Genomic DNA, 27867 nt, shown 5'->3' with positions numbered 1-27867 from the left:
GTAGAAATTTAGAGTTCAGCATTTGGAGGGATTTCACTCGGGTGCTGCAAGGCAAACTCGAACAGGGTTTCTCGATAAAAGCAGTTTTAAAAACCGAAAGCAATGAATTTTGCAGTATTCTTACTGACTGCCCTGTGTGGGTTTCTAAGTCCGAGGAAATTGGAGTCAGCGCGAATCGACCTCCACATCGCCGGGTTATTCCCGCTCACTGCCCCGGGATGGATTGGTGACTACGGCCTGCAGGGTCTGACCGCCGTACAACTCGCAGTGGACCAAATCAACGACAGAGCGGATGTTCTCAAAGATTACAGACTTGTTCTGGACTACAATGACACAAAGGTAATGTTTTCCTTAAATTTGTAAGCCGCAAAGAGAATATATTCGTTAAACAAATTAAGGGGTAGTGCCCAAATACAACCCCATAAAGCTGATGAAACACAAAAAGTAGCTAGATAGCACAACAAATGTATGCTTACCAGAACAACAAGGTTACCAGCCAAACTACCACATCATATCTGCAGTTTGTGAATGGTACCCTGCTCATTTTCTGCTAAACAGACAATATTGTTAAGCAATATTTACTGCTTAAGCAACTCTATGTAGTTGGGCCTAGGTCATGGCCGGCTGAATCTGGCTAAGGGTACAAAGCCGTTGCCCACCACCTTTTAAAATATTAATGTCAATATTTTAGTCACCACATTTAATGTTTCCTTGTAAATTTTAGACCAGTCGTCTTAAATTTGTAGAGTTGAAGGACGAAACCTTTTTGTCTTAATATTTGACACCCGGATTCATTTGTTTGGAGGTCGCAGACTCGAGTCCTACTCGAGTCATTTTGTCTTACTTCCACCTTAAGTTAATTAAAATGTACATTTGTTGATGTTTATTTCTTGATACCACCCGTTCGTGATGAGCTCTCAAGAGGTTCAGGTGAGGCAAGCATTTTAAAGATGTCCAGCTTTTCACTGGGGGAAGATTAAAAAGGACTGTCGAGATATTTGAAAGGATCAGCTGTCTTTGTTTCGTTCAGCCTACAGAGGCCCGGTTCGAATCACGACGGGGCACTATGTTTATATGGTTTTCAGTGCTTACATGCATGCAAGGGTTTTCCATTGAAATATTATCTGAGATTTTCCTTCCACATCTTAAGACAAAATTGTCCTTATTCTCTTCTCCCTGAGGTTCTTGGTTACAGTGATTAAAGACAGGGGAAACTATTGGAAATTTTCAAAGACCAGTCTTCTCACTTGGTGTATCTCAACATATGCACAAAATAACAAACCTGTGAAAATTTGAGCTCAATTGGTCGTCGAATTTGCAAGATAATAATGAAAGAAAAAACATCCTTGTCACACGAGGTTTTGTGATTTCAGATGCTTGATTTCGAGACCTCAAAATCTAATTCTGAGGTCCCGAAATCCAATTCGTGGACAATTGCTCCTTTCTCGAAAACTACCCCACGTCAGAGGGAGCCGTTTCTCACAATGTTTTATACCACCAACCTCTCCCCATTACTCGTTTTATGCTAATAATTAAAGGTTTTATGCTAATTATTATTATTTGAGTTATTACCAATAGTGTTCACTGCCTTTAAGTTATCGTTTCTACCAGCGACCTTGGTTTCACAACCAAAAGTAATTAAACCGACAGAAAATAAAATGAAATAAAATGGACTGAAATGAAGTGAACAGAAATGAAATTGAAAATGCTGACAGGGAAGAGCATTATCACATTACGGTGTTCAACTGGGGGAAAGCAGCGGTTTTGCCGACCTTTGTTATCACGAAGTGGCGCACAACTCAGTGCGGTACACAATGGGTTATGTCACTTCGTGAAAATGGCAATTATATGTTTTGCTGCTTTTATTAAGAATTCAAGAAATAAAGATATAACGTACCGAGAATTTATTTTGAGCAACCATCACCAATGAAATCTGTACGAAAAACCAATTTCGACTGAGTGATTGATTCATGGATTGATTGAATTTATTCTCTGATAAAAAAACATCAAGAACATGCCAAACATACATACACAATAACAGGAGAAAATGCAATGGAATTATGATAAACTAAAATAGAACACAATACATGTAATTTGTTTTGCATAGTCATCGATGAACCAATGTGTAAAATTGCAAGAATGCTCGACTTTTTGGTATGTGTCCAGCCGTCGATTTTTCTAAATGTTCCTAACTTAGGATTAATCTTTAGTTAACGGACGTTACAGAATTGGTAAGAAACACAAACCGTGAAGATCTCAGATTTACATAAAACTTACACGGTTTAATGATGATGATAGTTGAAAACATCCCTTGAAATATTTCTGTCTGAAATTTCATATTTAAAGAGAAATAAATTTTCTTATTTCGCGTTTGGAGTTTATCGCTCAGTGAGTGTTTTATTCATTTTTGTTTTGGCATCGATGCAATGCAAAATTTGTAATCGTTTTTTTCACTTTTCTCTCGTGACCCAGATAGCCGATCGATCTCAAACTTCTACAGGTTTGTCAGTTTATGTATATGGTGGATTACATAAAGTGCTTACACTGCCAGCAACTTTTTGCTAGCAAAACTAATTCGGTAATGTTTTTTTCAAGTTCCGAAGACATTAGAACACAATGAACCCATCCTAAATTAGGGCGAGTTACTAGTCCTAACTTTGGATAGTAATATGTGGACTTAGGTTGAGTTATAATAATAGATTTTAAATTTGCATCGGGGATAAAGAATATTAATTTTGGTTTTTACCCATACACCGATGTGTGTTAGCACTGTATACTCAGTACTTCCCGAGTCCTGTGAAAACAATATCACAGGGTGGGATTCGAACCCACGACCCTTGCAATTCTAGAGCAGTGTCTTACCAACTAGACTACCGAGGTTGCCCGGCAGCTAGGTTGAGTTAAGTTCCTTAACCATCTAGGATGCATTGAACCCATTCTAAGTTGGGACGAGTTACTCGACCAACTCAAGATAGGATTAATCTTAGCTTATTATGAAATTGGTTGCTGGGAACGCCTGTTCCGTTGTTCAGACCCTACGACAGAGAAAATAATGTGTTCTTATAAGTCAAGTTATTTACCTGTAACATAAAACCACTCCAACTTTAATCGGCCCATCATGACCAGACGAAATTGAGTAGGATTTAAAACTCTGCATGGTGGAAACACGATATGGAGAGGTTTGCAGTAACACCATGTATTATGACTATGAGTTTGGTGGTTCTGAAAAGAACCGTTGGTTTCAACTCGACGTCGATAAGTATGCTCTGATCGTCTACTGGAACGGAAAAAACGGGGAAAAAATCGAAAATTGGTTTCCTACGTCTCCTTGAAAGTTAAGAGCTTCACGAAATAGAAATAAATTAATATTCCAGATATAAAAATCGTTCAAAATTAGTGATCCAGCTGCACTGAAAGCATTTTCACTTAAAACTTCGGTTTTGCGCGGGAGAGTGAGTACATTAAAGGAATACGTTGCCTTGGATCGGTCGCGTTGGTCCTTGAAAAGCGTTTGGTAACCGTTTGTTATAAAATCGGTATGGTTAGAAAGATGTTGTAAAAGTAGAATACAATGATCAACACAAATATGCCTCGAAATTGCGTGGTTTTCTTTTTACCTCGTCGACTAACACGGTCGGCCATTTATGGGAGTCAAATGTTTGACTCCCATAAATGGCCGACCGTCTTAGTTCGCGACGTATAATGAAAACCGTGCAATTTTGAGTGATACTTGTGTGGATCATTAAAACTTTTAAAACATCTTTCTAACCATTAGCATTTCAAAACAAACGGTTTCAAACGCTTTTTATAGACCAACTCATCCGATTCAAGGCAACGTGTCCCTTTAAAGCGTTGTACCGAAAACAACTTTTCGGTACAACGCGCGTGACAGTGAATTAACAATTGCTGTGCAGTTCTTTTCAAGCACGGTTTCCGTAAAAAAAAAAATAGAAAAATAACTGAACAATACAAAACCATTGAATTGAATAATACGAAACCATACCTAATGCATCGTCAAGATCTCTTACAATTTCGGCATGAACCATTACACCAAACTTTAAATGTCATGGTGTCTCTTGTAAGCTTCTTTGGTGCTTCTTTAATAGCAAGCATATCCGTCACAAAGTGACATTCAAGGCGCTTCTTTTTCCTGCAAGGCACAGTGGGACTTAGTTTGAATTGTGAGATCTGCCCTTAAGGTGCTGTGGTCCAATATGCTGCAAATCAAACCAGGAACACCAAGGCGAACCCCTTCTTGTTTTTGATAATTATCCGTTATTATTTTGTTGTGTTTTTAATGTATTTCACTATATAATCATTAATTGATTATACCAGCGAGTATTTTTCATACATGAATGTCAAGAGCATTCAAATTATCCATTGATGTAATGAGCTATAAAATAACTGAAAATTATTACTAGTATTAGAAGAACACAATCTTTATGAACCTTTTCCCCAAAAGATAGGAACAACTTTTGATTAAAGATTGCGTGCTATGTTTGCCAGTGATATCTACAAGACAGTGGTGAGCCAGATTTCATGGTCACCGTAATGCTTTTTGTACAGTCTTCTAAAACAGGCTGAAAAGTGTCGGACACAGTTTCCTAACGAGTTTAAAAAGCAATGGCCGTTAAAATAAAATCAGAGAATTTAATTAAAACGAACGTGATGTCAAAAGGTTTTTGGTAATTATATTACATGACGCTGCCACATGGGCGAATAGTCACCATTAACAAATTATGCACCTTTTGATTTAACAACTCCAAATGGACGTCCTTAAAAATCACGATACAAGTTTTGGTGAGTGTGGTCGTCTCAAAGGCAATCACAAACAAGACGAGTAGAGTAGGCCTAGTTCGAAACGTCAAGACCACAGGGCCCTTTTCAGAGCCAACACTCCAACAAAAGAGTTATAAACATGGTTGTACCCGCAAGTTTATATAGGGTGCGTTCGATTAGCTTCCCTGGGTCGACCCCGCAGTGCTCACTCGGTGAGCCCCTGACAAGAGCTAAACGAACGACCACACACCGCTCTCGTAGTGACGTCATGCACCTCAGGTCACCCCCAAGTGACCCACTCAACAAACAGGGGACTTCGGGCTGAACCGGGTGAGCCCCTGAAGTTACGTCAAAGCTATTCGGACGCACGGAGGACAGACCGGGGTCGACCCGACGCACCCATTGTTCTTCATGTATCAACACAATGCGAAGCTTTAAACAATACACTCTGTTCTGATATTTACAGGCATCGAGCGCAGTGGGCATGACGGCCTTATTCGATCTTTACTACAGTCAACCTGTTAAGATTGCCGTCATTGGAGAGCTTTTATCGACAGTCACTCGGGACCTGACTGGCGTAACCTCCTTATGGGCTTTAACGCAAGTAAGTAATGTTTGACAGAATAGGTGTGATGATAATACTTCAAAATAATAGTGGCTTCTTATATAGCGCACATGTCCATCACTCGGTGACGCTCGAGGCGCTCTAACATACAGTATTTCCTGCAAAATGAGAGACTACGTTTGAACTATCAGACCTATCATAAGCACCATGCAATGGTTTACAATGTGCTTTGGCGCAATATGCAGCCAATCAAACCATAAGTGCACTATGTTTAACGGCTATTCCGAATCAATCAATCAATCAATCGCACTGCGTGCTTTCATCTGAAAATTCCCAAATAACAGGTGCACCACATTTACACCCCCCCCCTTCGAAAACAGTATACTAATATCGAAATGTAGAGAGTTGATGTTGCTTTTTATTGTAAATGCGAACTTCTTATCAATTCCTTATTTCAGGTCCCTTAATTATTTGTTTCACAATACATTTGTTTTTCTTTCTTGTAGCCCCAAACCAATAGTTGATTTTAGCCGTGTTTGTGGTGACCATGCATATCACACAGAATAATCTTACGTGTTAGAAATGAGGCCAGCTTTACCATGGATAAATATTTTTGTCGAAGCTCCAAACCAATGGTCGCTTTTAGCCTTGTTTGGGGCGACCTTAGAAATAAGGCCATCAGCTTTACCATTAGCCTACAAGGATTGTAATCTAAACTAGAGATAGCATCTTTCCATTAGACGAAGGAGAGCTTACAGTGTGGGCAGACTTTTGTCTGAGAAGAACCATTGGGAATTTAAAACCGTGCCATTATTTGCGTCATTATTGTTTGGGAGGTCGAAGTGATCATTGCTTTTAAGGACGGACTGATGATGATGATCAGATTGCAGTTAATGGACTATGCAAGTCTAATTTGTATTGTACTTCCTGGGTCCAATTTCACAAAGCTTCTAAGCACAAAATAATTGCTTAGCATGAAATTTCTCCCTTGACAAAAACAGGATTATAACAAAATTTCCGTATGGAGAGATGGCATCCGGAAATCAGGCTTCTTCTTTTTGTCTGCGTGCTTGCTTTTTTTAACTTTCTCCACTAGGTTTTTGTTTTAAATACTGCTCCTGATTATATTATTTCCAAGAGAAACATTATTTTTTATTCTAGATGGCCTTTGCCTCGTCTGCGGTCGAGTTGTCTCAACGCTCCATGTACCCGTACTTCTTTCGAACCATCGCCTCGGCCGATGAATTCTCCCCGGTTCAGCTCGAGATGTTCCGGCAGTTTGGATGGTCAAAGATCTCCACGCTCCACGAGACCCGAGAACCACACGCAGGGGTAAAAACAAAGCAGGCTTATTTAAAAGGGACATATTGCCAGCATGTTTCCTGCAGTGCAGTTAATAACAATGCTAAAGTAGTGGTCCCAGCCAATTTACTATACCTTCCGCCCAGGTATAACGTTGAGACCAATTAACAAACTCACTCAGCGGCAGTGCAAGTAATAACGATCCTATAAGCTAAATTAATAGTAGCACTAGCAAATTTCCTATACCTTCCGCCCACACTGTAAAATGTTTCACTGTAAAAAATAATGTTTCACTGTAAAATGTTTCACTGTAAAATTAGAGTAAATTACTGGCAGCTGAGTTGCCAGTAACTTACTGTAAAATGTGCAGGAAAGTTTTACTGTATTCATATACAGTTACACTGTGTCATGCTGTATTTTTATTAACTGGCAAACTACTGTACTTTTTACTGTTAGAGAAATGGTGCCGTTTATTTACACGGTAAATTACAAATTCTTAAACAAACCTGAAATTGGCAACCAACTGTTATTAAAACATTAATAACATCGTAATATGTAATTATCTCGCTTGAACTGGCTTTTAGTAACACACATTCTCAGTACTTATTATGACAAGTATTATGTTCATTGACTTTAACAAATGATTATGGGATATCACATCACACAACAGGTACAAATCCATGGGGGGGGGGGGAGCACTCAATCCCATTTGCTCTGACCCCCCCCCCCCCCCCCACAAAGAAAAATAAATAAGTAGACGTCACTGAAATTACAACAGATTACATTCTGCAGGGGTGATGTATGTATTGAGGTGACTCAAAATATAGGAGAGTCAACAAGACTTGCACTTATGAATTTTGGTGAATCAAAAACAAAAAACTTTTGGGCCTGACCCCTACCCCTCCCACAAATTTCCTGCATCTGCCCCTGCTTTACCATGTTCAAAGTATCACTAAATATGTACACAAATCCGAAATGGAGGATGAATTATAGCCACCCAAATATCCTTTTATCCCTCTAGTCCCTGAACCTCCAGAGTTTGCTGAAAACCAATTTGTCAAGATTCTTGCAGTAAATTACTGGAATCGTAGTTCAAATTTTCAAAGATAGCCATGGCTTAATATTTATGCACAATGTTTTACCCTTTCGGTAATATTTGCAAAAAGTACAAGTTCTCATGGGAACAATAAATGCCTCTCGTTAAACGGCTATGGTAATTTGTATGGCGAATATTTTTTTGTAAGGATACAATGGACACAATAGCTTTTCAAGGCTTTTTTCTGGCTCAATGCTCATACTGATTAAATGCGAAGGCGTTATGTTTTCGACAATATCATAATGAATGATTAATAAATGCAGTTTCCTTTGTGTTTACTAATGCGCATTTTGTTGGGTAAAAGCTAAATTATTTCATCTTGATTAGCTGATTAGCAAGTCAACTATGAAGGGAGAATTAATAATTATCTATTGTTGTCTCTTCCTCTTATCGCTGCGGTGTTTTGTTGTGGGTGCAGTTTTTGTTTTCAATAGTCTGGTTTTGCTAGTAATTTAATGTTTTCTTTTGTGTGCTTTTTAAATGTTTAGTGCAATCACCTTTTTATATTGTATAACTATATTTTTATCGTTGGCAGGGTTCTGGTTTTACACATCTTTTGATGACAGTTTTTTATACTTTTGTTTTAACCTTGACAGCCCCTGTACAACTTTTAACTATTGTGCATGTCTAAAGATTAAAAAAAAAATAAAAAAACTAGATGGATTAACAAATGCGTAGACCTACTAATGACTATCAAGTTTTCTGTTGATGTTCCCTTTTTTTCTACAAACACAAGCTAGCGAGGTTTCCTCCTACCGCATACAGTGTATCGCTAGGCGGCTGGAAGGTCCAGTGGCTAAATGGTTAAAGGCACAAATTGAAAAAAATTAAACATTTTTAAATTTAACAGTTCATTACATATGGTAATAGTCAAACAGCAGGACAGTTCTTTTCATAACCGAGAAATCTCCCAAACAATCTGAAGAACAAACTGTTTTTCGAAGTATTACACCACGAACAGCTCTTCAGTGCTCCTTAAAGCCATTGGACCCTTTCGGTAAACAGTATTGTCCAAGGCCCACACTTCGTGTATCACAACTTCTATATCAAATAACAAACCTGTGGAAATCTAGGCTCAATCGGACATCGGAGTCGGGAGAAAACAACGGGAAAACTTGCTCCTGTTTTCGCGCGTTTCGCCGTGTCATGACATGTGTTTATAACAAATCCGTAATTCTCGTTAACGAGAATTTATATTGTTTTACCGTTTTCTCAAAAAGTAAAGCATTTCATGGACTAATATTTCAAGAGAAGTCTTTCACCATTACCTTCTGTAAACCCTGTAAATTATTTGCAAATCTGTGAACTTTTTTTTTTTTTTTTTTCTGTACAGAAAGGGTCCAATGGCTTTAAAAAGTTTCCACGGTCATTAACTTGTACAGTTAGATTCCCTGCGTAAAGTAAGGCCACACGTGTCAAAACCCGCTCTCGACACGTGTCCTTAATCATGACGCTAATAACTACCGAAACATACACTCTAATCAGAACTTTGAGGTCGAACTACTAGAAGGATCGTGCCACGACAAACAATCATTAAAGATCCTTTGTTCCCCCTATAATTTATTATTTTTTAAAGTTAATTTTGCTGAAAAATTTCAAGTATTGTGCAAAAACAACCATCCGCAATTGAAGACTAATATTGTAGTATAACTACGTTTACTACTAAGTGAAATAAAAAGAAAGAAAAAACAAATCGCCCACTCGGATGTCATTGTAAGGGAGACCATTTTTTATCAATTTGCAAATCTGCCCAAAAATATGATTTGTTTGCAATTTTCAATGATTATGAAAATCAACCATCATAAAATGAAGGTTAATACTGACGTATCTCTTACTTTATGACCAGTCAATACAAAAGGAAAATCACTCTCTCAGGTATCATAGTTAGGGAGGCCATTTTGATTAGTTTGCAAATCTGCATTTTTTGTTTTCATTTGTTGGCAATTCGCAATGTTCATAAAAGTCAACCATCCGTTTATGAAGGCTTTTCTTGACGTATCTTTCCAATGCTATCTACCGGTGGATTAAAATGAAAACCACTCTCTCAGATGTCATAGTTAGGGAGGCCATTTACAAATCAGCATTTTTTTAAAGATTTGTAATATAAATAATGTTCATCATTTGTTGGCAATTTGTAATGGTTATGAAAATAAACCATCCGTTAATAACGGAGGCTTTCTTTTAACGTATCTTTCGAATGCTAATTACCGGTGGATTAAAAGAAAAATCGATCACTCGGATGTCATTGTTAAAGGCCATTTTTGATCAATTTGCTAATCAACATTTTTTTACGATTTGTAATTTAAATTATCCTCATAATTTTAATGGCAATTTTCACTGATTAGAAAATTCAATCACCCATTAATAAAAGCTTTTCTTGACAAAATATTCAGGCTCAAAGGAAATTCGCTCTTCCCTCAGACATCGTTAAAGGGGGGTCATTTTGATTAATTTGCCTAGATTTGTAATTTAAATTATATCCATAAAACCTTGCCATGGTATTTTGCCATCATACTTGTCCAAACTTCCGATTACGTTTAGAATGTCTTTTACTTCAGGAACTTCAAGGAACTTCCAACATCCTTCTCAGAACTAAGACAACCTGATCGAAACGTAATTGGTCTTTCGAAATTGAATAAATTTTACCATGCATCTTTCTAAATTCATATTAATTTTGACTAATTTGCCAATCTGCATGTTTTTATTAATAAAAAAAAATATTTGTAGGTTCCTTAATGTGAATTTTATCAAGAAAACCCTGCCTGGTTAAAGCCATTGGACACTTTCGGTAAACAGTGTTGTCCAAGGCCCACACTTCGTGTACCACAATTTATCTATAAAATAACAAACCTGTGAAAATTTGGGCTCAACCGGTCATCGAAGTCGGGAGAAAATAACGGGCAAAAACCAATCCTTGTTTCCCAACGTTTCGCCGTGTCATGACATGGGTTTAAAATAAATCCGTAATTCTCGCTATCGATAATTGATATTGTTTTAATGTTTTCTCAAAAAGTAAAGCATTTCATGGAATAATATTTCAAGAGAAGTCTGTCACCATTACCTTCTGTAAACCCTGTAAATTATTTGTAAATCCGGAACGTTTTTTTCTGTACCGAAGGTATATAATGGCTTTAAGTACCCTTCATGTACAAGTGGTACTTAGATACAAATAAAATTTTGTGGTTACACCTTTTCGGAATTTTGTTTTTAAAATATTCTAATATTGTAACCTAATAATGGTATATTTGAATTTCACAGGTCACGAACAAGCTTCAGAAGATACTAGAAGCAGACCCTAACTTTTCGATCATAGCTGCCGAAAGCTTCAACGAAGATCCAATGGAGGCTGCACAACGTCTAAAGGTAAGCACATAAGTACGCATTCAGACGTCTTGGTGCCACACTTTGAGTCTGGTATCGAGACGTCATAAATGGATGTTATATGATAAGGTTTGGGTAGTTACCCCTAACTCTGACGTCACATGCGGCTGCCATTCAGCCCCATACGCCTCTCTTAATATTTATGCAGGACGTCATAATTCTTACCCAAAATGAGGCTATGGGCGCAAGTCCCCCATCACTTGCAGTGGCTGCGCCCATCGCCTCGGTTTGGGATAGCATTGTGACGTACCTCATGCATAAATACTAAGAGAGGCGTAATAGCATACAATGCACATTATGCATTACGCTCGATAGTTTATTCATGCATGCATTATGTTAATGTTTATGTTAATGAGCAGATGTTTGCTGCCTAGCTTTAATACAGCGCTCGTGATACTGGCAAGTACTAGCTGTCATATACATTACTAGTATATTCAGGGTGATGACGTCAGGGCCCAATTTCATAGAGCTGCTTAGGCAAATAAAATACAGCTTGGAAATGTCCTACTAAGCAGAAATGGGCAGGATACCAGTCTTCCCTGCGACATGGTAGTCGGCTGGTAACCTTATCAGATATGGACATGTGAATTTTGACCACAGAGCAAAATTATTAGATATTGCGAGCAGTGCACCTGGAGCTAAGCTGACTTAGGGTGCAGTTTTTTTTAGCAAGCGCCATGAGCGCCTGCATTGGCGGATACCAGCGCTATACAAGAATTTGATTATTATTATTTTTCTGGTAAGCGTGATTTTGTTACGCTTAGCGGGTTTTTGTGCTTAGCGCTATGAAATGTGGCCCCAGTTGAAGATGTTGGAGTACGTGTTTGGTTGTTCTTCATCCATGGTTGTTGGTTTCTGTTTGTCCTCTTATTAGTTTTGGTTGATGATTGTTGTTTTTGGTCGTTCTATTTGACTGTTAATTTCTTTTGTTGGGTTGTTGGTTTTGGTTCGTAGTTGTTGTTTTTTGGTTTGTTGTATTTTGTCTGTTAGATTATCGTGTTTGATGGTTGTTGGTTTTGACTGTTGTATTAAGTTTGCTAACTTATCTTTAATTCCAACGTCTGAGTACGAGGTTAGTCTGTATATTGTACCGTAGTCACGTCATTATAGTATCCCTGTCATAATGTCTATGCGTAGGCGGGTTCGAGGTATGATTTATAAACAAGGTTGTTCAGTGTCTAGTAGTAGACCATTCGTGTCAAAACAAAATGAAGTATTGACTTTCCATGAGTGAAAAATCTTTTGAAGCGAAGAAAAACTGTTTGCAAGAAGGTCATGATTAAAATTGCCTTTCTATTCGAATGCAATTTTTAACGTTTTTTATTCTAAATTTTATAGAAAGCAACTTAATGCACCATTTTTTATTTATACGCTTCAGTAAGCAATGGCTGTTCCATGGTGTCTGTTTAATGACAGGTGATTTGTTCTTTGTTGGCTTAGCCTTTCAGCAATGTTATCTTTTAATTAAAACATCTATGGTTCAGTAACGACTGAACAAGTCTAACCTTCATGGAAGTTTTTGGATAACCTCCTAGAAATAGGTTTAATGTCCGTTAGAGTTAAATTTTCCCTGTCCCCCCCCCCCTTTATTAAGGGCAGTTGACACTATTGGTTATTACTCAAAGTAATTGTTAGCATACAACCTTTCTTAGTAACGAGCCATATGAGAGCTTTTGATAGCATAAAACACTGTGAGAAAGCTTCCTCTGAAGTCACATAGTTTTTGAGAAAGAAGTAATTTCTTACTAAATTAATTGAATTTGATATCGAGACCCCGGCTGAGGCCTCGAATCCAAGCATCTCAAAGCACTGTTCTTCGACGACCAATTGAGTCAAAATTTTACAGGTTTGTTAGTTGATTGATATGTTGAGATAAATCAACTGAGAAAACTGGTCTTTGAAAATTACTAAAATGGTGTCCAGTGCCTTAAAAAAAAAATGTAAAACAAAACGAGAATAAAAAGGCACTGATGCAAAAATGATCCAAACAGGCCCACGTATGGTTTTCTAATGTGATTGGCACAGATACAGTCTAAATGAATCCAATTACCGTTGCGAGCTAGAGCAATACCATGCCAGTACTTATTTTATTCGTCTTAATTGTTATTGTAAGTTTCATCCAGATGTGACAGTTGGGATGTTGTCGATGGGTTTATTGGTAACAAGTCACGGAGAAACAGGCTTTTTAGGTCTTAGAACGTTGTTTAATTGAATCTGTAAAGGTTAACAGAATGTTGTTGAAAGTTCGGCCTCAGGTAGCGATAACGTTTCGGGGTAATCGAGGAAGTCGTGTTGTAACCGAGAACGAGGTAATCAATATTTGTGGCTACCGTTTGCTGCGGTTATCTATAATATTTTATTTTATAAATTTGTTCTGAACATTTTGAGGAGATTAACGTCTTCAGTTTAGATAGTACAATCTTAAAGAAACAATTACAAAAACAAGTTTGGAATGTTTTTTTTTTAAGTCGCTGTTTGAGAAATTGGGTGCGTTACGTTTTTTTGTTTTGTTTTTGTTTTTTCTTTTCTTTCTGTTCTTTTTTTTTTTGAGGGGGGGGGGGTCAGTGGGGTGTCTGTATGTTAAATTGTTTGTTTTTCTATATGTGTATACTATCTTTCTACACAAGAAACTTAACAGAACTACCATAAAGGGAAACTAATATGACATTAGTGTTGACTAATTGGGTGTGCCAATTTCACTTTCAAATCCCTGAAAACAATTGATAGTCACAGGTGTGTTTTTCTTTCTTTCTATGTTGCTATGTTTAGTCGTTAATAACTAGATCTTTAAAATATCTGTATTTGATTCTAGGACAAGGATGTCAGAATTATTGTTGGGAATTTCTACGAGTCGACTGCTCGCAAGGTCTTCTGTGCAGTAAGTAAAAACAAAGGTTGTTATTATTAAAAGCTATAGCATGGCGTGGGAAAGTGTGAAGAAACTGAAAAATAAATAGTAAACTTGCGGTATCTCTGCCCATCTTCACGAGAATATTTACGAGTCTCTCCTGAAGACGAACAGAGTATACTGTTCGAAACGTCGAGACAAGACCGGCTCTTCTCGGAGCCAACACTCACACACATTAGATGTACACATGGTTGTATACCCACAAGTTTACTATGTTACTTAAAATGTCTTCCTAAATAAAAGTTATTTAGGCCTACTCCATGTTTCGGTAAAAAATTATCATCAAATTCACAAGGTCCACAAATGAAAATTAGAAAAGTGTGATAAATGCCTAGTTTGATAGAGGTTGATTCTCAAACTGGTAAATGTATACCAAAACAATGTATCAATGTATATGTAGTACACGGTGATTAAATCTACTTCTGTGTAGATTTGTTCTTTGAGAAATTGCCTTGCTATAATTTAAACTATAGCCGAGTAGATCTCGTAATTCAGTTGACTATACTTACAGTTCTGAAAAGAGTATCCTTTGGCTACTATTGGGTAGAGATAGACAATGAAAATTGTCATGGGATCCACTCTGTAAGTTACATTTTATTAGTTGTTATAAATATTTATGAAATTAGTTTTCGGGGTCTTCAAAATGCTCTTGTGTGGATCCCTACCCTAATGCAGATTACTGTGATTACATTTTTGTATTAAAGATAAACGCTTTATTTGAGCAAGGTTTTGGATAAAAGGTATTGTCTTCTTAATTCGTTTAAGTAATTTATCTTCTTTTGATATTACCAGAAAAACCACACAATGCTCTTCTTTGTGTCTTTAACAAAATTAAAAAGATTTGCAACCATGTAATTAAAATTGCTGTTTTTGAACTCGGTTAATTTTTTTTCAAAGCTATTAGTTAATTAGGACTAGATTTCATTGAAGTCTGTGAACAATGCCTCTATGGTCAAAATTGTTTGATAAAATTGTTTTTCCCCTGACTCCATCCAGTTTAGATATTAAGTCAATGTGGACGTTTTGCAAGCTTTGGCTTTAAGGCACTGGACACTAAGGGCAACTGCTTAAAAAAAATTTTAGCATTAAAACTTACTTTGTAACGAGCATTATAGAGAGCTGTTGATGGTAAAACAATGTGTGAGAAACGGCTCCCTCTGACGTAACGTAGTTTTTGAGAGAGAAGTAATTTCTCACTGAAATGTTTGAATTGAATTTAAGGCCTCGGCTGAGGTCTCAAATTCAAGCATCTTAAAGCACATAACTTGTGTGACAAGGGTTTTGGTGTTCCACCATCATTCCCTCGAAACCTCGACGACCAACTGAGCTCAAATTGAGCTCAGCTGAGGTCTCAAATTCATGTCAAATAGTTTTAGTGAAAAATTACTTCTTTCAAAAAAAAACTACGTGTCTTTAGAGGGAGCCGTTTCTCACAATGTTGTATATTATCACCAGCTCTCCATTGCTCGTTACCAAGTAAGTTTTTATGCTATCAATTATTTTGAGTAATCACCAATAGTGTCCACTGCTTATAACTTTGGTCTTTACTCTCACCATTTTAGGCTTTTCGGTTGGGGCTGTACGGGCCAAAGTACCAATGGATACTGATCGGGTACTATACACCCCGATGGTGGGGCAAAGGTTCTCCCTCTGAACACTTTGGATGCAACAGCAGTCAGATACGAGAATCAGCTGAGGGGTATATGACAGTAACGTGGAGTATGAACGGTCGAGAAAATGCAACGACTGTTACCGGTCAGGTAAAAACATTACTTCAAACCAAAAGCCCTGCCGTTGGTTTCACGAGTTAAGTCTGTAACCATTATACGTAAGGGCGCATCGAACCCATCTGAAGTTAGTACGAGTTAATACTCGTCCTAACTTGAGATTTTGATTAATCCCAGCGTTTCTTGAAATCAGATGTTGGTGTATTTGGCTATGAGTTTATATAGTCACGGGTAAAGTCAAACTGAGGTCATGATGTTGGTGACCCGACTCGAACCCTTTCCCTCGTCACTAGATCAATTGCCTCTAACCCCCACCATTTGATTCTACTTATACCTCTTCTCCGGCAAATTCATCAAAGTGCACCACCCTCCCCCGCCCCACCCCATCCCCTGCAAATACCCCCCAGCTGCCACCCCCCCCCCCCCCATCCTATACTAAATGCCTCTTTCCCCTTCTCGCCACATTTATAAACCCTCCTTCTATCCGGTTGATGGGGGATGACTTGAGTTTAAAGTCACCCGGAAATATATATTTTTTTTTCTTTCAAACATAAGAGTATATGCTTACGAACAATAACACAATTTTTTTAGTATTTGTTTGTCACGATTTTTATGTTTTAAAAATATATAAAGTTGTTTGGGGGCTGACTCCGCCTTCCCCTTTTGTGACGTCAATCGAGGCAGACTTTGCCTGCAATGCGTATAGTAAACACACGTGCAAAGTACATGTACGTCCAAGTCGTGAGTTGGTACATTTCAAAAAGTGTTTTTCTGCATTCAGCAGGAATACACCTGGTCGGCATTGCCGGAAGAAAAAAAACACGCAAAGTCTGCCTCGATTGACGTCACGAACAGCGCCCTCTCAGGTCAGGGTCTACTCTTAAATTTGTAAATAACATAAGAACTGATTTTGTAAAACCTTAGTTAACTGTTTATTCACATTCCACTCATCAAAACACATATATTAGTGACAAAAGCTTTATTTTGAAAAAATACCACTTCCAGGTAACTTTAAGTCCCAACCACCCATCCGACAAAACACTTGCCAGCAAAAGTCGCGTCCATTCCCAACCCCTTGCACACTAAAATGCCCAAAATCGACACAAACCTTCCCAATACTTGCCTCATTGTCACACCTTTTGCGTCCCAAGAGCCAACATCCCATCCAACCTCAACAACTGCTCAAGAACGATCCATCCAAAACAAATTTCTAAAATCAGCTTTACAGTACAATCACCGGACAATCACCTCTCTCCAGTGTCACGAAATAGTTTGTTTCCACGGTATATTGGTTAAAATCCTGCCGCATTGTTGACCAAACAGTGGACGATTTTCAGGGATGTTGAAGGTAGATTATACAGAGATGGGAATAGTAGATTCTAAGAGATAATGACGAGCTAGTCTATCTCACCAAACATTGTGAATATGTCATTCTCGAAGAGGCTTATTTGGTTTAAAGGAATCCTCACTCAGTGTTAGCTTACAATCCAACTTCCCTAGTTTAGATCCCCATACAAACACACCCGATGAATCGTGCAGTGCGAGTCCGGGAGGACTTATCACGAGTCTAGTGATAACACATGGAAGGTGATCGTGACATCATTATGTTTATATTTTAAAGCTCAAAATCCAGCTTTCCACTACAAATTTACACAGCGAAGTGGATTGGGTTGTGCTAATTAACATCTTGCAATCGGATATGGTATTTTAAGATCAGCATTGAGAAAGGGACCAAGGGTGAAACTACCTAAAGTCTGAGATTCATCAATTTAAAAAAAAAAAAAAAAAAAAAATGAAATGAAAACAAAGTGATTGGAAATTACAATCGTTGCTCAAACTTAATTTTGTTGTGTTATTATACTATTCCATAAGTTCGCTGTAAAATGTTTATGACGTGTTTATTACAAACATGATTGGGTTGAATAGAAAGGACATTTTTCCTTAATAGATTGGATGCTTTTGGCTATAAAAGCATTTGTCACGATAAGAATATTTATGGTTGAAAAGATGTTTTCAAAATATAATTAAATGATTCACGTACAATTGCAGACCATGATAGTTCGCGAAGTAAAAAAGAAAACCACGCAATTTTAAGAGACATTTATATTTGTGTTGACCGTTTTGTTTTCCTTTATAGGCTTTATTTCCAGCCTTAGTTTCATGACAAAATGCTCTTCCTTTGATAAACAAAACATGATGTAAAAATTGCTAAAATCATTGTCCATGTTCTGATAACAGACCCCTCAAGAGTTCAGAGACTACATTCATGACGTCACAAACCTAACCATTGGTCTCGATGGGCAAGACGTTGCAGCAAACGCCCATGATGGGATGTGGGCTTTAGCATTGGGCTTGAACAGCTCAATGGACGAACTGGCACCTAAACGACTGGAGTCGTACGTCTACGGGGATGTTGAAGTGGCGGCCATCTTTGAAAAGCACATTGGAAGGGTTCAGTTTAACGGAGTTTCGGTGAGCCTTATGACAACAAAATAATAGCATCTGTTTAATATACTTTTGCATAGTACAATTTTATACATGCGTGGCAACGACACAAACATTCGTTTAAATTTAGTCTGAAAGTTTACTGATTATGAAGTTTATACAAGAAAAATTTGTATGTCAAATATTTTCTCCCAAAATGAAGTAATACTCGAGAAAACTCTATCTAAAAATCTAGAAAACACAACAAATGATTTCAGTTGTTTTGAACATTGTACATGGTTTATTACTATCTTCTCCCGACTCGCATAACGGATTCAACCCGATTCAGCCTACAACCGATTTTCACAGATTGATTTCATCCATGTATTTAGTCTAATGGTCGATCACACGAAATACTGCCTGCGACATTTCTGACAGATTTACAAATCCTTTATAATACCTTAAAACATGCCTTGCATTGAGTAAACAGATAATTATGTGAAGTGGTGGGTGAGGGTGCAATGGACACTTTGTTAACCTCTATTATTGTTAACATATATTCATGTCTTCTCACTTTGTGTATCTCAACATATGCATAAAATAACAAACCTGTGAAAATTTGAGCTCAATCCAATCGGTCATCGAAGTTGCGAGATAATAATGAAAAAAAAAACCAAGCTTGTCACACGAAGTTGTGTGCGTTTAGATGGTTGATTTCGAGACCTCAAGTTCTAAATCTGAGGTCTCGAAATCAAATTCGTGGAAAATTACTTCTTTCTCGAAAACTATGGCACTTCAGAGGGAGCCGTTTCGCACAATGTTTTATACCATCAACCTCTCCCCATTACTCGTCACCAAGAAAGGTTTTACGCTGATAATTGTTTTGAGTAATTACCAATAGTGTCTACTGTCTTTAAGTAAACTTTTTTTGTGTTCCAGGGACCGGTTAGTTTTTCTGAGAGGGGTGATAGGATTGGGTTATTCCTCATTGAACAGAATCGAGGTAAGATTTTTTGTTTTATAAAGTATCATTTGTTGAGAGGAGTTTATATAAATTGGTATATTATCAGTATCCACCATATATGTATCCAGTTGGTATGACACGGCTCATAAATTAATGAGTATTTACATTGCCAAACACACATCGGAGTGGGTAAAACATGTTTGTTTCTTTTGATAAACAGATGGGGACGAGGTTGTGATTGGAACGTACGAGAAGAATACCAACATCACGTGGTTGATAGAAACTGAAAAGATCTGGTATCAAAGTGGTGAGTTTAAGGTTGTGGAATTATTGAAGGAACAAAAATATTTAAAATGGTAATATTATAATACAGCTCCAGAATATTAGAGCCTTGAAAGCGTACCTGACGTATTGATGACGTCATTAATATACAGTGCCTAGTTACAAAAGAGATCGTAGGCATGATGGTCATTCGTAAACACTCGATTACAATGAAAAAAAAAACGTTTAAATATGCTCGGGTAAAAAAAAGGCACGCCTTTCCTTTAAATTTCCAATTGGTTCCCCTTAGAAAATTTGTGCTTAAACAATAATATTATAATATGTTTTTTTTTTTTTTTTTAACTCTTCTTGTGTCGTGGGCGAGCGCATTTTGCACATTTTAGCGGATAGGGGCACTTTACAATTCTGCTTTAATACTATCCTTCTTTGATGTCATAGATTACTGTGTATTTTCTCCTTTATTTCTTGCTTGCAGCTGGACGGCCACCATTCGATTCTGACAACACTGTTACAATTCAATTGAACCAGGTCATTGAACCCGGGGTTTTCATGACGTCATGTATTATTGCTGGGCTAGGCTGTATACTCGCAATCTGTTTTGTCGTCTTCAACTTCATCAAAAGGAAACACAGGTACTTGGTAATACAAGGGCAATTGCACGCGGAGCAATTATTATAACAATTAATTTATAATTTGTTTATACTTTGTACATTAACATAAATGGAAGCCCCATGGGGCGTTTGTAATTTCAGTTCATTTTCTTTCTGGTGATAATTAAATCCAAAAACGTTCACAAAAGCAAAGTTAATGTATATAGATGCTTGCCAATAACCAAATTGAGAGAACACATAGAAGGGAGCTTCAGTTTTAGGTGTGTGAGGTAAACCCCGAAAAAACGGTTAAGGGAAAACCCAAACAGTCACACATGGACTAAGGCCCCAATTCTAAAAATGCCCCGGTGTGATTTGAACCAGGGTCAAAGAAGAGGAAGGCGAGGAAAGGGGAACCTCTTCTCTTTTCAGTAAAAGTGCACTAGGTTTATATTTTACGTGCATTATACACAACACACGGGACCAATGTCTTCACGTCCCATCCGAAGGAAGGACTACAAGTATCGCCATGTCCCAATTTTTATAGAGCTTCTTAAGCAGAAAATGCTGCTTAAAAATCGCTGCTTGGCAATTATGAGAAGTACATGAGTCACAAATTGTACATTGTGTGACATTGTATTTGGGCTGTTAACCTTATTCTGGTTTGCATAACTATTTGCTTAGCTTATTTGACTTATTGACTAAAGTACATCGACTAGCAAGTTACAGCACACCGGTATTTATAAAAACATTTCACCCCTTCCAGAGAGGTGAAGATGTCCAGCCCGAGACTAAACAACGTTGTAGCCGCGGGTCTAGTCCTAGCCTACGCTGGCGTTATCGTCATGGGAATAGATGAAGCCATAGTCAGTGGAGAGCAGCATCTCTTGAATATATGCAAGGTAAGAAATAAATTAAATATCAATTTATAAATTAAAATGTGACTATATGACTTCAGCTTCAAACCCAGGAAAACATTGATGACGAACAAATTCGACTTGCTAAATCTTAAAGCATCACTGGCTTCGACCAAATGCTAGCACACAAAAACAGCTGTATTACAAAAACAGTATGTTTCTTTAAAGACCTTTGAAAATACAAGAACACACCATCAACATAAAACTGAACATCCTTTAAAGGAAAAACAGTGATAAAATCCTGCATGTTATAGGGAATAAAGTTTGTTTAGGTCTTCGCTTACCGTTCAATTCTTTCAGACACTTGCTGTTTACCTTTGACGTCATAGATCCATAGACAAAACACACAATATATATTCCAATATTCCAAGGACGTTCTTGCAAAAGGTTTCTTGAAAGTCAAAGTCAGCACAAAAATCCTGCCCGGTATCATTCCCGTCCAATCACATCCTTTAGACAAATTCTTGATCTTGAAACATCTCCACATCAATTAAGCTAGCCACTGGCTTGGCTTGGACGCTCTGCCCGGGCTGGTGGTGTTCCCTTTGGGTTCTCTGACTCGTTGCAAATTATTCAATTATTATCATCCCCTGGCCGATTTTTTTTCCATACCACACGCTGGATTTCGCGTACACGGAAGGAGGCATGGAAGCTTTCCCGGATCCTTTCACTGTTGACCCGTAGCCAGCGTATGGTACTAAACAAAAATAGACCAATCCATGCCCCCTGATCGACACAGCAATGCACAAAATCTCTAAAAGCTCATTCTGTTGAGTTCCAGTCAGATGTAGAAACGAAAGTGTCAATGTCAGTAGATACAAGGGTAATAACGCTGTTGTTTTTAAAGTGAAAATGCAACGCAGTTTTTCCCGAACGCGACGTCCAAAACCGGCAACGAAGAGCTCGAACAAGGCAGCCATGTTCCCTTCACGTAGCACTGTACAACACTACATAAACCGTTGCTCTTTTGAACAGCGCGCCAGAGTAACGACCTTATTTGCATAACAAAGGAGCCACTCTCCCTGGCCGGCTATCAAGGAATGTTGGGCCTTTTTAATGTATAGACCAAACCCTACGCTCGGCTGTCACTTGCTAAATTCAACAAGCTATTCCTTAGCTTAAAGAGTGTTATTGTCGGCAATGAATAACGAAACATCAACTACAATGGGATTTGAACCAACGACCTCCAGATTAACGTGCCAGTGCTCAAACACCTGAGCTACTTAGTCCTTTGTTGGTGGTCACTCTATTGTGTTGATATATATTTGTTCGAGGTGCCAAGTCAGAAACCATACAAGGGTGTCAGATGCAATTGTGGCCGCCATGCAATTCTGTATGCCCCTGACACTTTTGCACATGCAATCGTGTCCGGGGCTATGCAAAAACCGTCCGGCGGACATGTACATGACTGTACATGTAAGTGCGCGCGTACAAGCGTGCACTTAACCTACGTATATGCAGCATGAATATTAACGTATTTTATGACTGCAGCGAAAAACCTAAATGGCGATTATTTCCCATGTCATTCATAACATGCACTAAGCTTGTAAAAAAGGCGATCGTGTTCCGTCGACCACGGGCGGACACAACTGCATATGCAAATGTGTCCGGGCGGACACAATTGTTATTAGAATTATTATAATTAAACTGAAATGAATGGTTTATTCGTCAAGTATATAAATATCACTTAATCCTTCAATCTTTATCCCTTATTTTCTCCTTCTTTTTTTCCCTTGATACAGGCACGGGAATGGTTGCTTTCTATATCATTCACCTTAGCATTCGGAGGAATGTTCACCAAGATGTGGAGAGTTTATAGCATCGTCATCCACAATAAGACAAAGAAGAAGGTTAATTATTTAAATTTGACTGGCGTTTTTGGTGGAAATTAGGCACACCTCTCACGAATATGGCAACGTAAAAGTTGGAGTTAGGACTCTGCCGAAATTAAGCAAACTACTCACGTACTTGAACGTGAAAATAGGGTGGGATTCTGCCGAAATTAGGCAAACTAATGACGTATTTTAATGTGAAGTTAGGGTGGGGACTCTGCCGAAATTAGGCAAACTACTCACGTACTTGAACGTGAAAGTTAGGGCGAGGACTCTGCCGAAATTAGGCAAACTACTCACGTATTTGAAAGTGGAAGTTAGCGTTAGGACTCTTCCAAAATAAGGCAACCCATTCAGGTATTTGAACATGAAAGTTAGGGTGACGACTCAGCCGAATTTAGGCAAACTACTCACATCCTTGAACGTACAAGTTAGCGTTAGGACTCTGCCGAAATAAGGCAAACTATACACGTATTTGAAAGTGAAAGGTAGAGTAAATGATTTGCCGAAGTTAGGCAAACTCCTCACGTACTTGAACGTGAAAGTTAGGGCGAGGACTCTGCCGAAATTAGGCAAACTACTCACGTATTTGAAAGTGAAAGTTAGCGTTAGGACTCTGCCGAAATAAGGCAAACAGTACACGTATTTGAAAGTGAAAGTTAGAGTGAGGAATTTGCCGAAATAAGGCAAACTACTCACGTATGTGAACGTGAAAGTTAGTGTGGGGACAGTGCCGAAGTTGGGCAAACTACTCACGTACTTGAACGTGAAAGTTTGAGTTAGGACTCTGCCGAGTTTAGGCAAACTATACACGTATTTTAAAGTGAAAGGTAGAGTGAAGAATTTGCTTCAATTAGGCAAACTACTCCCGTATTTGAACGCGAAAGTTAGAGTTAGGACTATGCCGAAATTAGGCAAACTACTCACGTATTTGAACGCGAAATTTAAGGTGGGGACTCTGCCGAACTAAGGCAAACCACTCACGTATTTGAACGTGGAAGTTAGAGTTAGGACTCTGCCGAAATTGGGCAAACTACTCCCGTATTTGAACATGAAAGTTAGAGTGAAGCATTTGCCGAGATCAGGCACACTACTCACGTATTTGAACGTGAAAGTTAAGGTGAGGACATTGCCGAAATTGGGCAAACTACTCACGTATTTGAACGTGACGTTTATGGTGTGGACTCTGCCGAAATAAGGCAAACTACTTAGGTATGTGAACGTGAAAGTTAGGGTGAGGACTCTGCCGAAATTAGGCAAACTGCTCACGTATTTGAACGTGGAAGTTAGAGTTAGGACTCTGCCGAAATTGGGCAAACTACTCCCGTATTTGAACGTGAAAGTCAGAGTGAGGAATTTGCCGAAATTAGGCAAACTACTCACGTATTTGAGCGTGAGGGTTGGGATGAGGACTCACACTGCCGACATTAGGCAAACTACTCACGTGTTGCACGTTTAACAAATGCAATCATTGTACCTAATGCAATCACAGGTTTTGAAAGCAAGATGCCTATCAGCGGGGTATGTACAAGTCTATATGATATCATATTTTATCTGAATATCTTAACAGGTTATCAAAGACCACCACCTTATGGCTATTGTATGTGTGCTGCTATTGGTCGACCTAGTGATCCTAGTACCAAGGGAGATCATCGACCCGCAACGCATCGATGTCGTCATCAAAATGGTTCCTCAGGTAACTATTTTTGGTCCACTATTATTGAGTCTATAAAGGCCCTTTGTCCCATAGAAATCTGTCTGTCATGTGGGAACTCAACATAGGCTTGACGAGGAGGATTCAACAGAGGGCGCTATCGATGAGAGACTGGAAATAGTTCGCAGAATAGTAAGTCTTTAGTTGGTTGGACTTACTGAGAGTGTGAAATTATCTCTATGTATTTATTATTTGTTATTATTTATTTTTAGACACCAGAGGATGAAGCTAAATATAGACGGTACGAAGAGGTCTTTATACAGTGTACGTCAACATATCACGTGATATGGTTGATGGCACTCTTGATCTACAAGGCGTTCGTCATGGTGTTCGGTGCTTTCCTTGCTTGGCAAACAAGGTGCGTATACATTTCGATGTGAAGTTAAGCCCTGTGATGTCAATTGGCCTACTGCTGGTTGGAAGCAATAATACAACAAGAGATTTGATCGAGGTGTTAAAAATTGTTAAGGGATATGGGCACTTAAAAAAACAACAACACGATGTCCACAGATTTACATTAAACTTACGCCGTTTGAAGACAATAATAGTAGAAAGCGTACCTTAAAATATTAGTTGCTGAGGTGCTGTAGCTTTTGAAAAATGAGTAAAACAATGACAGTTATGAAAATACGTTTTTACATGCTAAAATAATGTTCGTCTCATGATCACTGAGACGAAAGCTATTTTCATTACATTGGTTTATTCATTCCTCAAAAACTACAGCACCTCTGCAAGTAATATTTTCAGGGAAGCTTTCTACTATCATTATCTTCAAACAGTATAAGTTTAATCTGTGGAAATTGTGTTTTCTTTTCCTACAAAAGATACATAAATCCATTAAGAGCAAGCTTTTAACCAGAGACATGACAACCCATTCCAAGTCAAAATCTAAAGCTGCACAAACCAGAAGTAAAGAATGGGCTGAACTACGGGAAAAAACAATGTCTTTTCCATCTGTCTTTTTTTTAAATGGAACAACCTCCCCTTGTAGTGAACTCAAACTCAACCAACATGTTTTAGAACCAAACTGATGCATATTGGAAATAGATTGGATGTGGGGTCACAAAGGTTTAAAGGCAGTGGACACTATTGGTAATTACTCAAAATAACTATTGGCATAAAACCTTTCTTGGTGACGAGTAATGGGGAGAGGTTGATGGTATAAAACATTGTGAGAAACGGCTCCCTTTGAAGTGCCATAGTTTTCGAGAAAGAAGTAATTTTCCACGAAGTTGATTTCGAGACCTCAGATTTAGAACTTGAGGTCTCGAAATCAACCATCTAAACGCACACAACTTCGTGTGACAAGGGCGTTTTTTTCTTTCATTATTATCTCACAACTTCAATGACCGATTGAGCTCAAATTTTCACAGGTTAGTTATTGTATGCATATGTTGAGATATACCAACTGTGAAGGCTAGTCTTTGACAATTACAAATAGTGTCCACTGCCTTTAATCTCATATACATAAGAAGAAACTAAACTCTGTCTTTATCTTATTTTGTATTTGATCTTCACAGAAACATCAATGTATCTGGGCTTAACGACAGTAACTACGTGGGGTTGTCTATCTATAATGTGTGCATGTGCTGTGTGGTCGTGGTCCCTGTCTCCATTATGGTAACAGATGCGGTTTCCGTCACCTACGCGCTCCTGGCTGGTTTTATCATGTTCTGTACCACTGGCACATTGTCAATGCTGTTCTTCCCAAAGGTTCGATTAATTTTATTAAATTCAATTCAGACGCATATTACATATCAGTCATTTATTTCCACAGCAAACAAATCAACAAAGCAAACAAATCCTAGTCTTGGTGCAAGACGTTTCTCGTTTCCTTTTCACGCACTTCGCGGCCAATTCACCGACAGCGCGCGCACTGACTCACCTGACTTATAGTCCACTCACCGCCCCGGAGAAACCGAGCGGTGAGTGGACTAAAGTCAGGTGAGTCGGTGCGCGCGCTGTCGGTGAATTGGCCGCGGTGTATGTGAAAGGGAAACGAGAAACGTCTTGCACCAAGACTATACAAATGCCAATGATTGAGGGGAATTTGAAATTAGGGCATAACAAAAACACACACAAATGGACTAAAATATGAATATTAATAAGTATATTGAGAGTAGGTACGGTGTTTGACTAAAGATATAACATACACTCTATGTGAACTTCATTGGCTTCAGAGGGATGCTACTAAATATGACATACTTGATATTTTGATTTACAAACAATGGGGTGGCTACGATCAAGTAAGAGTCGGTGAATTAGAACACATAATGTATACCATCTCTTGCTGTTCTGAAATCTGGTTGGCTAAAACACAGTCATGAAAGGGTTGATAGGTCTAGGGGCTAGTGCATGATATTTGCGCTATCGTGAACGGACAAGACATTGCGAGCGAGCTTTTGCTGGATATAGGTCCCTAACTTGGTCACCCAGTTCCCTTGGGGTGGGGGAGGGGGGCAGACTTGCTCTTATGATCCCATCGCCATCCAGCCCATTATGTTTAATATATATATTTGTTTCTCTTTTCTAATAGGTTGCAGCGGTTTTGACCAAACGGAATAATATTGCGCCCTCTACCGACCGAACTCAAGCAACTACTGCCAATAACAGTACCGCAGTGTCTACCGATGGGCGTGGTCCACGAGGGGGTAACTCTCAATTCATAACAAACAAGTGAATCACATGATGACTGAATCGGCTACGTCGAACGTTCAAAAGAGAGGTTTAGCTACACTTTTGTTGAGGGAAACCGCGCACTCATGTTGAATGTTCACTTTTTTTTCTATGATTGTAAGATATTGTTTGAACAATATTGGCTACCAAAGTTCGCTAGCAGCATGCACTGCAGTTGGTTGACTCCAAGTTGCCTGTAAATGTTACCTAGTGTGATAAGGCCCTACCTATGGAGTTGAATGTTGTATGACTGTTAACTATGGTGCCATATAAATGTTACGAATGATATTCTTTGTTCACAATTTTAACCTTTTGTTTGGTGTCAGCATATTTTGTCTGTTTGCCATTTTTCGGCAATGACGCCGGCAATGACGCCGCAAGGTCGAATGTTTATAAGATTTTTTTTACGCAAAAGAAAGCTCATAAAAACACTTTTTTCAAGTTTCAAGTTTTTTTTCTCATTGTATTTTGTGAAGTGATATACTTATTTAAATACCTATTTTGTTGTTGTGCTTTAAGTAGATTGTACTACGAGCACGAGTTTAAATAAGGGGGGGGGGGTCGCACTCGACAAACTTGCTTAGTCAGATATTCTTGCTTATTACTAAAAAAAAGTGTACCGCTATTTTTGCTATTGTACCTCTATCCTGTATTGGTGTACGAATAAAAAGAATGAAATAATGAATGAACTTCTCTCGATGTGTAAGCAT

General features: G+C 38.3%; 1 protein-coding gene across 1 annotated transcript; it reads left to right on the top strand.

The window, feature by feature from the left end:
* The first annotated feature begins 9 nt into the window (after positions 1-9).
* On the top strand, positions 10-27723 carry LOC139953548 (gamma-aminobutyric acid type B receptor subunit 2-like). Its single transcript, XM_071952984.1, has 16 exons — positions 10-339; positions 5246-5383; positions 6506-6676; positions 11001-11105; positions 13936-14001; positions 15594-15791; positions 17997-18230; positions 19122-19185; positions 19367-19453; positions 19904-20060; positions 20785-20920; positions 22678-22785; positions 24338-24463; positions 24694-24839; positions 26002-26194; positions 27018-27723. Exons 1-16 carry the CDS (start codon positions 103-105, stop codon positions 27159-27161), a joined length of 2310 nt encoding a protein of 769 aa, XP_071809085.1. The 5' UTR covers positions 10-102; the 3' UTR covers positions 27162-27723.
* The last annotated feature ends 144 nt before the right edge of the window (positions 27724-27867 follow it).

The sequence above is a fragment of the Asterias amurensis genome, chromosome 22 (assembly GCF_032118995.1).
Source record: "Asterias amurensis chromosome 22, ASM3211899v1".
In the NCBI taxonomy this organism is placed as follows: Eukaryota; Metazoa; Echinodermata; class Asteroidea; order Forcipulatida; family Asteriidae; genus Asterias; species Asterias amurensis.
The sequence above is the reverse complement of the archived record's forward strand: the minus strand, read 5'-3'. Positions and strand labels throughout refer to the sequence as shown.

Coding starts and splice junctions, on each gene's coding strand:
- LOC139953548 (XM_071952984.1), top strand. CDS start 103: ATGAATTTTGCAGTATTCTTACTGACTGCCCTGTGTGGGTTTCTAAGT. Junction 5,384..6,505: donor CCTTATGGGCTTTAACGCAA/GTAAGTAATGTT, acceptor TTTTTATTCTAG/ATGGCCTTTGCCTCGTCTGC. Junction 26,195..27,017: donor CAATGCTGTTCTTCCCAAAG/GTTCGATTAATT, acceptor CTTTTCTAATAG/GTTGCAGCGGTTTTGACCAA.